This window comes from Mixophyes fleayi, chromosome 1 (genome assembly GCF_038048845.1).
Source record: "Mixophyes fleayi isolate aMixFle1 chromosome 1, aMixFle1.hap1, whole genome shotgun sequence".
Classification (NCBI taxonomy): Eukaryota; Metazoa; Chordata; class Amphibia; order Anura; family Limnodynastidae; genus Mixophyes; species Mixophyes fleayi.
The window spans coordinates 83,192,574-83,205,449 of record NC_134402.1 but is presented as its reverse complement, the minus strand read 5'-3'; the positions used below and the strand labels follow the sequence as shown (position 1 = coordinate 83,205,449).

At 37.0% G+C, this 12,876-nt stretch overlaps 1 protein-coding gene across 1 annotated transcript in view; it reads right to left on the bottom strand.

Annotated features, from left to right (window-relative positions):
• Positions 1-12,876, bottom strand: part of HPGD (15-hydroxyprostaglandin dehydrogenase) — a 65,904-nt gene that overhangs the window by 28,856 nt on the left and 24,172 nt on the right. The window contains exon 4 of the mRNA XM_075197588.1: positions 7,954-8,050. Coding sequence (XP_075053689.1) covers positions 7,954-8,050 — 97 coding nt within the window. The remainder of the gene's footprint in view (positions 1-7,953; positions 8,051-12,876) is intronic.

Here is a 12,876-nt window from a genome sequence, read left to right as displayed (position 1 = left end):
AATAAATAAATATAAGCACTTACATCAAGGAGTGCAGATATATGTTAGGATAGTAGGCTCAACGCGTTTCGTCCCAGTAAAAACGGGACTTCATCAGGAGCAGGAGAACAGCAGATACCTATACCGCTACATTACCGGCTTTAAATAGAGCCCGGACGCCATCTTGGCGCATGCGCAGATGCCGCCACTAGCTGCGCATGCGTCAGAACAACTTTATTCATATTTACAAAAACGGAACAATAGTCCCTCATGTGCAGAGTAAACAGACAGAATATCGAGATATCTATTCTCATTAGTCATGCCATACAATAAAAGGATATGGTTACACATGTTCCATAATCCCCATAGCGCCAGCAATATCAATAATAAAACATCCAAATATGCATACTATGATGCACAATTATAAAACATATATAGAAAACACATATATATACATGCAAATACACAATCACATATAGCCTAATCAGATCTGTCAAACATTGGGTAATCAATATCCATATACCTAACCTCAAATTTGGTGACAATATATCGGATATAGATACCAATCTTTGTAACTTAGTGCATATCATCAGTCTGACCAAGTATTGATATTTTAATATTATGGGATACCACCCACTAATTATATCTCTATATCTTGACTATAGTGATCAATGAGAGCAATAAAATTGATAAAACCATCCAAAAATTACCATCCTGATAATAAACCCAATATCGTGGCTGTACCTTCTAAGATAATATATGTTTACCAATATGTAAACCATGATGCCTATGATAGGGGGGATGGGGGGGGGGGGGGGAGTAGGAAATAGAAACAGTGAAAACCCACTTATGTTGCCTGTTGTATATTGTGGCTATATAGTGAAAAATAATTCCTAGGACTCATTATATTGCAATGTGTAACCCTGGAAAAAGTAGCGAACTGCACCACAATAAACATCGGTATGGAAAAATGTTTAGAACTACAGCAAATATCAAAGAACCCCAACTACCAGACTACAAGAAGGGGGCCAGCTCATAATTCTCATTGAGTCCAGCTGGAGTCATAGTGCCTAGTTGAAAAATCCAAAACATTTCTCGCTGAGAAAGTTTACGCTGTAGATCTCCTCCCCTTGGATTGAGAACTACTCTTTCCAGAGCCATAAATTTGAGGTATTTTGGATCCCTATTATGGTTTAATGCAAAATGTCTGGAAACTGAATGACTTTGAACTCCATTCTTGATGTTCCGGATGTGCTCCTGGATACGTAATTTTAGAAGTCGTTTGGTCTTACCAACATACTTCAATTTACAAGGACATTCCAACATATAAATAACGGAGGTTGTTAGACAATCCATCCGTTGTTTCACATTGAATTTTTTACTGTTGTCATAATTGTAAAAAAAGTTTACCGCTGGATTCATGTACTGACATACATTACAATGAGTGCATTTGACTGATCCTATCCTATCAGGTATAAAGGTAGAGGATCTCATAGTGGGTTTCTTATTAGAAAGTAAACTTGGAGCTACCAATTCCTTCAAACTACGATTTTTCCGAAATATTAAAAGTGGTTTGTCCGGAAGTATTGTGGAAAGAATAGGATCTCTTTGCAAGATACCCCAATGTTTATTTATAGTTGACCTAACCAGATGTTCTCCACTATTAAATTCCGTGATAAACGGTATGATTTCCTCTTTCTCTGATTTAGTAGTATATCTTAAAGTTTCAGTCCTATCCTTTTTATTAATTTTATCAGTAGCCTCATTGAGAACTTTTTGTGGGTATCCCCGTTCTTTAAAACGATCGACATAAATGCTGAGTTGTTGCTCAAAATCAGTATTGTGACTGCAATTCCTTTTTATTCTATTAAACTGGGAATACGGAATATTATCCTTCCATCGTCTCTGATGACAGCTATTATAGTGTAAATAGCTGTTTGTGTCAACAGGCTTGATATAATTTTTAGTAATCACTTGTGTATCGTTAGATGTTAACACAAGGTCAAGATATTCCACTTGTATATTACTTATGTTGGCTGTAAATTTAAGGTTATACTCATTCCTACCAATATACTCAAGGAATTCCTCAAATTCATCACAAGTACCATTCCAAATGAGTAAAATATCGTCTATATAGCGTTTGTATAGCTTAATTTTATCTGAAAAAGGATTGAGTTGATATATATACTTAGCTTCCCAGCTTCCCATATGGAGATTGGCGAAGCTGGGTGCAAAAGTGGTACCCATGGCTGTACCCCATGTTTGAAGATAGAACGTGTCCAGGAAATTAAAATAATTATGAGAAAGTATAAATTGAATAAGATCACATAGAAAATCTCTGTGTTCTACTGAAATAGAGCTGTCCTGACTTAAAAACTCTCTACAGGATTCAATACCCTTTTCATGTTCTATAGAAGTATAGAGAGATTGTACGTCAATCGTAACCCAATGGTAGCTATTGTCCCACATAAAGTCTTGTAGTATCTGTAAGATACTCGTCGTGTCCTTAAGATATGAATTCAGAGAAGTAACATATTTTCTGAGAAAAAAATCTATATATTTAGATGAATTGCAGGTAAGGGAATCAATACCCGAAATTATCGGTCTCCCTGGTGGCTTCAACAAATCCTTATGTACATAGACGACGAGGTAGAAGAGGGGGAATCCAGAATTCACAAAAAAAGATTCCTGTAACCTCCAACAATGAGCTAAGGAAAAAAGGTATTTTTAATTTATCTGAACATCAATTGTCGAAGTCTGAAATATCTGTATTAAATAAGGGTCTCTCTTTTGCTCCTACTAGTCATCTTAACAAGTTCCAGGCATATATAGATGTACATAAATTTGTTCGTAAATTGACTTTAAAAAGACACTTTGCAAGGAAGGACATGACTAGCCTCAAAAACTATGAGGAAAACCATAACTCATCATCCAAATCAGGCATGAGATTGACTTCTAAGTTTTATCCCTTAGAATCTAAGAGTAACTATATACATATTTTTCAGGATTTAGTCATACAAGATCTATGTCGCACTAATCATAAGAAAAAGAGACACGGGAATCTGACCCAGTATGAAAAACAGGCTTTGGAAAAACTACAATCCAACAGTAACATTGTCATTAAGCAGGCCGATAAGGGAGGGGGCACTGTTATTTTAAATAAATCAGACTATGTGGCGGAGGCCAATAGATTATTGGGGGATCATCTGTCTTATAAAAAATTAGATAGAGATCCAACCACTGATTATATCTCTGATATAAGGGAGCTACTATCAAAAGGGCTCCACGATAACATCTTAACCAAAGAGGAGTTTCAGTTCTTATTTACATCTTGTCCGGTTACTCCAACTTTTTATTACCTCCCTAAAATACATAAGGATTTGTTGAAGCCACCAGGGAGACCGATAATTTCGGGTATTGATTCCCTTACCTGCAATTCATCTAAATATATAGATTTTTTTCTCAGAAAATATGTTACTTCTCTGAATTCATATCTTAAGGACACGACGAGTATCTTACAGATACTACAAGACTTTATGTGGGACAATAGCTACCATTGGGTTACGATTGACGTACAATCTCTCTATACTTCTATAGAACATGAAAAGGGTATTGAATCCTGTAGAGAGTTTTTAAGTCAGGACAGCTCTATTTCAGTAGAACACAGAGATTTTCTATGTGATCTTATTCAATTTATACTTTCTCATAATTATTTTAATTTCCTGGACACGTTCTATCTTCAAACATGGGGTACAGCCATGGGTACCACTTTTGCACCCAGCTTCGCCAATCTCCATATGGGAAGCTGGGAAGCTAAGTATATATATCAACTCAATCCTTTTTCAGATAAAATTAAGCTATACAAACGCTATATAGACGATATTTTACTCATTTGGAATGGTACTTGTGATGAATTTGAGGAATTCCTTGAGTATATTGGTAGGAATGAGTATAACCTTAAATTTACAGCCAACATAAGTAATATACAAGTGGAATATCTTGACCTTGTGTTAACATCTAACGATACACAAGTGATTACTAAAAATTATATCAAGCCTGTTGACACAAACAGCTATTTACACTATAATAGCTGTCATCAGAGACGATGGAAGGATAATATTCTGTATTCCCAGTTTAATAGAATAAAAAGGAATTGCAGTCACAATACTGATTTTGAGCAACAACTCAGCATTTATGTCGATCGTTTTAAAGAACGGGGATACCCACAAAAAGTTCTCAATGAGGCTACTGATAAAATTAATAAAAAGGATAGGACTGAAACTTTAAGATATACTACTAAATCAGAGAAAGAGGAAATCATACCGTTTATCACGGAATTTAATAGTGGAGAACATCTGGTTAGGTCAACTATAAATAAACATTGGGGTATCTTGCAAAGAGATCCTATTCTTTCCACAATACTTCCGGACAAACCACTTTTAATATTTCGGAAAAATCGTAGTTTGAAGGAATTGGTAGCTCCAAGTTTACTTTCTAATAAGAAACCCACTATGAGATCCTCTACCTTTATACCTGATAGGATAGGATCAGTCAAATGCACTCATTGTAATGTATGTCAGTACATGAATCCAGCGGTAAACTTTTTTTACAATTATGACAACAGTAAAAAATTCAATGTGAAACAACGGATGGATTGTCTAACAACCTCCGTTATTTATATGTTGGAATGTCCTTGTAAATTGAAGTATGTTGGTAAGACCAAACGACTTCTAAAATTACGTATCCAGGAGCACATCCGGAACATCAAGAATGGAGTTCAAAGTCATTCAGTTTCCAGACATTTTGCATTAAACCATAATAGGGATCCAAAATACCTCAAATTTATGGCTCTGGAAAGAGTAGTTCTCAATCCAAGGGGAGGAGATCTACAGCGTAAACTTTCTCAGCGAGAAATGTTTTGGATTTTTCAACTAGGCACTATGACTCCAGCTGGACTCAATGAGAATTATGAGCTGGCCCCCTTCTTGTAGTCTGGTAGTTGGGGTTCTTTGATATTTGCTGTAGTTCTAAACATTTTTCCATACCGATGTTTATTGTGGTGCAGTTCGCTACTTTTTCCAGGGTTACACATTGCAATATAATGAGTCCTAGGAATTATTTTTCACTATATAGCCACAATATACAATAGGCAACATAAGTGGGTTTTCACTGTTTCTATTTCCTACTCCCCCCCCCCCCCCCATCCCCCCTATCATAGGCATCATGGTTTACATATTGGTAAACATATATTATCTTAGAAGGTACAGCCACGATATTGGGTTTATTATCAGGATGGTAATTTTTGGATGGTTTTATCAATTTTATTGCTCTCATTGATCACTATAGTCAAGATATAGAGATATAATTAGTGGGTGGTATCCCATAATATTAAAATATCAATACTTGGTCAGACTGATGATATGCACTAAGTTACAAAGATTGGTATCTATATCCGATATATTGTCACCAAATTTGAGGTTAGGTATATGGATATTGATTACCCAATGTTTGACAGATCTGATTAGGCTATATGTGATTGTGTATTTGCATGTATATATATGTGTTTTCTATATATGTTTTATAATTGTGCATCATAGTATGCATATTTGGATGTTTTATTATTGATATTGCTGGCGCTATGGGGATTATGGAACATGTGTAACCATATCCTTTTATTGTATGGCATGACTAATGAGAATAGATATCTCGATATTCTGTCTGTTTACTCTGCACATGAGGGACTATTGTTCCGTTTTTGTAAATATGAATAAAGTTGTTCTGACGCATGCGCAGCTAGTGGCGGCATCTGCGCATGCGCCAAGATGGCGTCCGGGCTCTATTTAAAGCCGGTAATGTAGCGGTATAGGTATCTGCTGTTCTCCTGCTCCTGATGAAGTCCCGTTTTTACTGGGACGAAACGCGTTGAGCCTACTATCCTAACATATATCTGCACTCCTTGATGTAAGTGCTTATATTTATTTATTTTTTAATAAAGCGGTATTGTACTTTTTACACCTCCTTTCTTGTCATTATTGCTGCCAATGACTGAGATTTGAAGAGGGGGACTATACAACTGATCCTTCAAAGGATTGATTATATGCCAACTTGAAGAGACCATCTGGTACGCAGTTTATATATTTCTATACCTGTTTTTGGGCTGGTACACATGGGTGTCCTATACAGTATAACTGTTGATCTCTGGGCATAAGTGTTTTTGCACGATAAGGAAGTCCCATAGGTGGTATATATCTCACAGGTGGTGTGATTACACATCCTGACAATACTACTCTATGTTGTATTCTGTTTCTTGCATTGTCCACTATTTTACCAACTGGGAGGAACAATTTATGAAGAGGATCCTCCTTATCTGACTAGACGACCTATCAATACCTAATGGTACGCATGATATTACATCCATTTATACTATACAAGTGGTAATACACATTGAGGCGCCCTGCCTGTCTTCTGTTACAGTGTCTTTATTCCGGATTAACCATCTGGCTACAGGATATCGTGGCTGCCGCTCATACTTGAGCTATTCTACATCTGGAACTTTTCTGCTGCTTACTATATTACCGTACTGTGATTACGTTGTGGTTGTGAGCGCCATTTTATATATCTGTTTGTTTGTTTTTTTATATATATATATATACAGTATCTGTAAGTATATATTTATATCTGTTACTTACAAATACTGTATGTGATATTTACAGGCATGTCAGAGTAAGGGAAAAAGGAATAGGCATGAATAAGTAATAGCTGACTATAAATTGTGGTTGAAAGATTAATGAATGCTATGTTTCTAAAAAAGAGGAATTATTTATACAACTATGTGAAGCAATAAATTTAGCCACAATTAAAAAGTAGACACAAAACAGATGAACAGATCCATGCCTATTCTCATTGCAATTCCTTTAAACACAATCATAAACAGAATTGGAAGCAAAGGTGCACATTATAAATCTCCTTTATTAAATGTTAGCAATTCAAAGCTAAACCATGGATACATTTGGCATTATATTATTTTTATGTTCCATTAAATTGGAACTAGCATCAGCTCCACAACAGTAAAAGCAATTCTGATGTTTTACTAAACATAATACATTTCCAATGTTGTATATTTCTGTATAAAATTAAATAAGTTGTACATGATTTCCTTTTCTGATTGGATGGAGCTCCTTTGATGACCTGAAAGGGAGCTACACGGTGTTGTGTACATGGAAATAAAATTGGTTTAGATAACGAGTAATATTATCCCTCTAAGTCGTAGGGAGTTGTATGTGATATTTGTGTTCACATATGAAATGCATGGAATAGTGGTCATTGGTGGAATGTTCGCTTCTGGACATGCCCAAGACTATTGCACACAAGATACACAACATGTAAGTTTAAACATGAATCATGCCCACTAGCTCTCATTACCCCCTCCCTCCAGAATGTAAGCTCTTATAGGCAGGGGCCTCTCATCCCTATGATATCTATGTCTGTCTATCTCATATGGCACTGGTGTAATGTCTTTAGCTGAATCTTACACTGTTTGTTCACTCACATGTATCTGCTACCATGCTTATTATATTCATGTATGTCATATCTGTAAGATGATCGGCCGGTGCAACGAAATATGTGGATCCCTATAAATAAACCATGACGATGATGATGAGTGCAGCACGGGACCATTGGATCCAGTAATTGGTAAGTGTTAGCTGTAATTTTATCTTGTTATCCTTTAAAGAGAACCTGTCTGCTTTTTGAATATGCCCTTTTTACATAGTGCCTTGTGCACTATGTAAGTAGAAAACAAATAAGTGTCTCTGTCCTTTACCTGCGGGAGAGAGCATGTTAGGTGAAGGCAACTTGACATTGCTACCCTGGTGGCTTCCTCCATATGTCACAGCTCCCCTGCCTTGTGAGCACTCAAAGCCAAGTGAAAATGCTGATAACTCCCAATACTAGTTAAGAAAAGCAATATCTTACCTGCCAGAGATGATATGTTGATTATGACACCTCCTTGACCTCCATTCTTTTTGCTCATAAGTTCTAAGCCAATATAGGTTCCTCTAATAACTGAATTCTGAAATAGAAAGCATGGGGATAAGAAATGCTTCTATTACATCCATCACAGATTAGTTTTCAAGTTTAATACCTTCTGCATTTCAGAAACCAACATCCACAGATGAAATAAAGGCTTGTGGTTAAAATAATAAAAACACCATGAAATGTAATACACTTAAATAAGATGCTTGTACAGGCAGAATATGTGCAAATGAAAATATAGGACACAAACCATACCTAAAGGTTTTGTTCCAGCCTCCTTGGACAGCAGAATATCATTGCATTATGTTTGTAGAAGTATTGGAATAAAATGAAGAGCAAAACAAACTATTTGAGGCCGCTACTCTTCAAACTAAGCCCCCATGAGCATTCATCTCTGATATGGTGGAACAAAAGAGTATAATACATTGTATTTATTGGGAACTGTGATGCTGCTGTGACACTGGCCACATCCAACATGATCGATATCCAATGTGAGTGGTCAAACTGGACAAGATCAAGCAGAGGTCAACAGTAAAAATATTCAGGTTAAACTTACTAATAAGTCCAACAATGATCCGATCATTTTTGATTGGCTCATTGTTGATGTTTGCAGTCATTTTGGAGAAATTGTAGCTTGTGTGGTCAGAATAAATGTACAAAATTGCACTCAATTCCAATTTATAAATAAAGTGTTGCCATTTTGGCTATAGAGTCGTGCGGATATATCTTTTACCAGGGAAAAAACTAATATTGGTACTTTGTGTTATTTGCAATGTGTAGCCCTGCCCCCCCTAGCAGGGGCTTGCTGCTGACGGCTGCACACTGTGCAGGTCCGTTCAGCATTGACAGTGTGCTGCCCGGCTGCTCTGATTGTGTTTTAAACACAATCAGAGCAGCGGGACAGCACACTGCCAATGCTGAACGGACCTGCACATACTGTGCAGCCGTCAGCAGCCTTAGAAATTAGATAGGGGGCGGGGCCTAAATCGCCCCCCCTAAAATCGCCCCGGGTAGAGCAGTTGCCTAGATCTGCCCCTGGCCCTGCCCTCCAGTGTAGCTGACATGTGCTCTCTATTTAAAAAAATGCTAATTAGAGTAGGAATATTGGCAATAATTAAGAGGAATTTAGTCCTATGTATGGTTTGTTTACATTTTCCACTTTTGATGTTGGAATTAGTGTGATAGAATAAAAAAAAAATATTGTTAAAAATATATACATATTGCTTTATATAAAGTCATTTTATAGCATTATTCCAAAGATGTTTAAGCTAGTGAGTAGTGCCCTGTTTCCCTTTTGTCTGTTTGCTAATACCCAGTGTTATTTTGTTATTGTGTTTATTTCCAAAAGTAAACAACTGTGAGGTATGTTGGCAATATATAAATAAAGATGCATTATAATAATACAATTGGCACACTGTCCTGTAAAGCCCACTATACCAAATGCAACCACCAACTTGATTTTCTAACAGCCTAACACAGATTAAATGCTATGTCTAGAGTGAATGACTTATGAACATACGGTATTATTTCTCCAAAACAATATTGCATACCATTTGTTATTGCAAATCATTAATGTCTGTCAGAGCCTGTCAAAGTTTGCCCAGAATTGGTAACTCCCTACAAGTCTGAACAGAATGTGTTTTGGTGTAGTATCTTTGTTAATATAGTGATTTAAGTATTGCAACCACAGAATAACGTAATGTTTTTGTTTGTCATTTTTTTGTAATCTTCATTTATATTTCACTCACGCAAGTAGAAGAGCTATCCACAACACCCGTTGTGTGTTTTTAAAAAGGATGTCCACCCCAAAATATCCTTATTCTAGAGTTAGAAAAAATATTATTAATATTTATTTATTTACAATTCTCTCAATGTGGGAGATTATAATTCCATGAATTAAAATCCACATTCTGAAGATGTTTCTTAGATGTATATAACAGGATTTTTGATACAGATTGGATGTGAGGAAGTATGAATTAAATTAAAAGAACACTGAAGGAGCATTTTGATAATTAAGATGAAATCCAGGATATAACCATTGCCTAAAAAAAATCTAGGGAATGCAGTATTTGTATTAGAAGTGAGTGGTCAATGGTATTAAATGCAGCAGAGAGCTCCATGAGTATTAGCAGTGAGTGGTCAATGATATTAAATGCAGCAGAGAGGTCCCTGAGTATTAGAAGTGAGTGGTCAATGGTATTACATGCAGCAGAGAGCTCCCTGAGTATTAGAAGTGAGTGGTCAATGGTATTAAATGCAGCAGAGAGCTCCCTGAGTATTAGAAGTGAGTAGTGGCCTTTGGATTTTTCAGTTATGAAATCATTCACCACTTTAGTCCGTGCAGTCTCTGTGAAGTGCAGGGAATGAAAGCCTGACTGAAGAAGGGTCAAATGGTTATGTGAAATAGGGAAGTATAACAGGCCTCTCAGGAATATATAGGAGGCAAGCTTGAGCTGTCCAAGGTATATCTATATGATAAGATACGGCATACATTTTTAATATGGAAAACTGAGACACTTCTTTATCATGTACTCAGTTTAAAATATACACACAATTCTGTTTTCCAAACTCCAAATATACAAATCTATTCCCACTAATCCTTTTAACATAATCCATGAGGAGTCGTTAAAAAAAGCATTCCATGTTGTACATTACCAATTACAAAATAAAACAATATGTTGGGTAACCATAGTAAAGCATTTGTGCTATCTACTACTTTTATAGTCATCAGCTCAAAGGGTTTTTTCACCTAGACTTAAAATTAATAAGTACTTTTTCTGGGCAGCACATAGTGAAGAAGTAATACTCACCCCACTGACCCCCTGCAGTCCAGAATAATGCAATCCAAGTCATGTTCAGGGGAGAAAAGGCTTCTAATACATGTTCTAACAAAGTATGGAACCAAAGTAAGTACTTCCCTGCATTTATATTAGTTGGAGCATGAGAAGCATTGATGAGTGCAATTGTGGAGTCATTTCACAAGAACAGAGTTTTGTGGCTGAGCAAACCGCTTGTCAAATCTGCAAAGTCCCAGCAATACAATTACTAAGCCCTTTTTTCAGTCCTTGAATATCTTTTGGGAGAGGACACCAGTTTTTCACCAGGCTGCATGGTAGCAGAGACGAGTACAACTACTTCTCTATGTATTATGTCCAAAAGCAGTATACATTAATATCTAATATTTATACATTCCTCCCATCATTCCTGAAATCAAGACAAATTATGCTCCATCAACAATCTGCCTAAAACATGCTCCTACTAACACACTCAAAAATTATGTTTAAAATTATGCACACAAAATCCTATAATATATGCACGATCCATGCAGAAAGCACCTATTAGTTTCAGAGATGAATTCGCAATCAGCCAATCAGGAGCGGCTAACTAGTGCTGGCATCATCATCAGTGGGTATTTACACCTACCTTCTAGAAGGTGCATGTACCTTTGTGTGAACATGTCCTTACTGTACTACGTTAAACCACCCCTTCCCAACCCCGGTCCAGCCTCTCAGTCATAAAGAGGCGCAAGTGTGAAATGTGCCCAGCTCTGCATTAGTGCATATAGGTATTGTGGGCATAAGCAGTGCAAAATTTCTTAATTTACACTTTGTATACGGGTGTACGTCCGGCTCAGAGTCAGCCTCACTGTCCTCACATTGCTGCTTCTAACCTCAGCAATAACAGCAAATAACAACTGTTAGATTTATAAATTTGCTACCAGTTAAAGAGATAATGACAGACCAACATGAAACATGTGGGACCGTCAAAAGCTATAGTAAAAGCTATAACTAATAATCTATTTCTCTTGATCTTACGCTTAGTCTGTATTTTGAATTCCTTTCTTTCGAAAACATGGAAAAAATTAAACACTGAAAAGGTCAATAGAGGAAACTTTCTTGAAACAATATGTGGATAAAGCAAACAAGGCAGATAAAGCCAAACGGTTGGAGAAGTGAATACTAAGTACAAACATCTGGGGTCCCTGAACTTTTTGTATGTAATCACATTGCAAAAAAACAATCATAAGTGTCAGTCTTCAATCCTTGAATGTACTGATGCATAATCCACATAATGAAATAATTCCAGCAACTCCAGATGCAGCACTACATAGAGTCACTATTAAAATAACAAATAAGGTAGATGAGGCAAATCTGCAGAAAGGAAGATCGCACAATAACATACGATAAAGTGTATTGCAAATGTTTTTCTTTCAAAAGATAAAATAAGCCAAAAATTAGATATATTGGGGCTAACGTATTTAGGGTAAAAAATATACATAATAAGAACTGAGGGCTGAACTAAGCACGAAGGATAATAAAATTCTGAGGCTGTGTCACTAGGCTTTAGTTAGTCCTCGGGATCAAAAGGGGTACGCCCATCTGATGTCACAGGAGTAGGGAGATAGTCTTTAAATAGGATGGACAGAGATAGAATCAGTCTCTTGAGTTTCTGGTGTTGCCCACCCACCCTCCCTGGTTGTTACACTGATGCCTGCAGTCAGAGGCAAGCTGTTCCAGGATCGATATACTATGCCTGGCATTCACGGCAGTGCCAGTGAAAACAGTGGATGGAGAGTGGTCGGAAAATGCAGTGGTAGCGATGCCCAGTAGTCGGGCGCACAGTACGGTAATGGGCACACTGATCCCGCTCTCTCAGTTGTTTATAGTCTTAGTCCAATTACCGCCCCAATGGGCAGACTTATGGGTACGTTCCTTTAACCCAGAAGGGTTGCGGTTCAGTATTGCCCAAGACGGGTGTCCTGGAGGTAGATATCTGCGCCCGGGGTTAGAGTCCCCATTTTTTGTGGTTATTCCTTGGTTGATGCGTGGACTTCCTGGTTGCCAGGCGGAAGTAGTGCGCTGC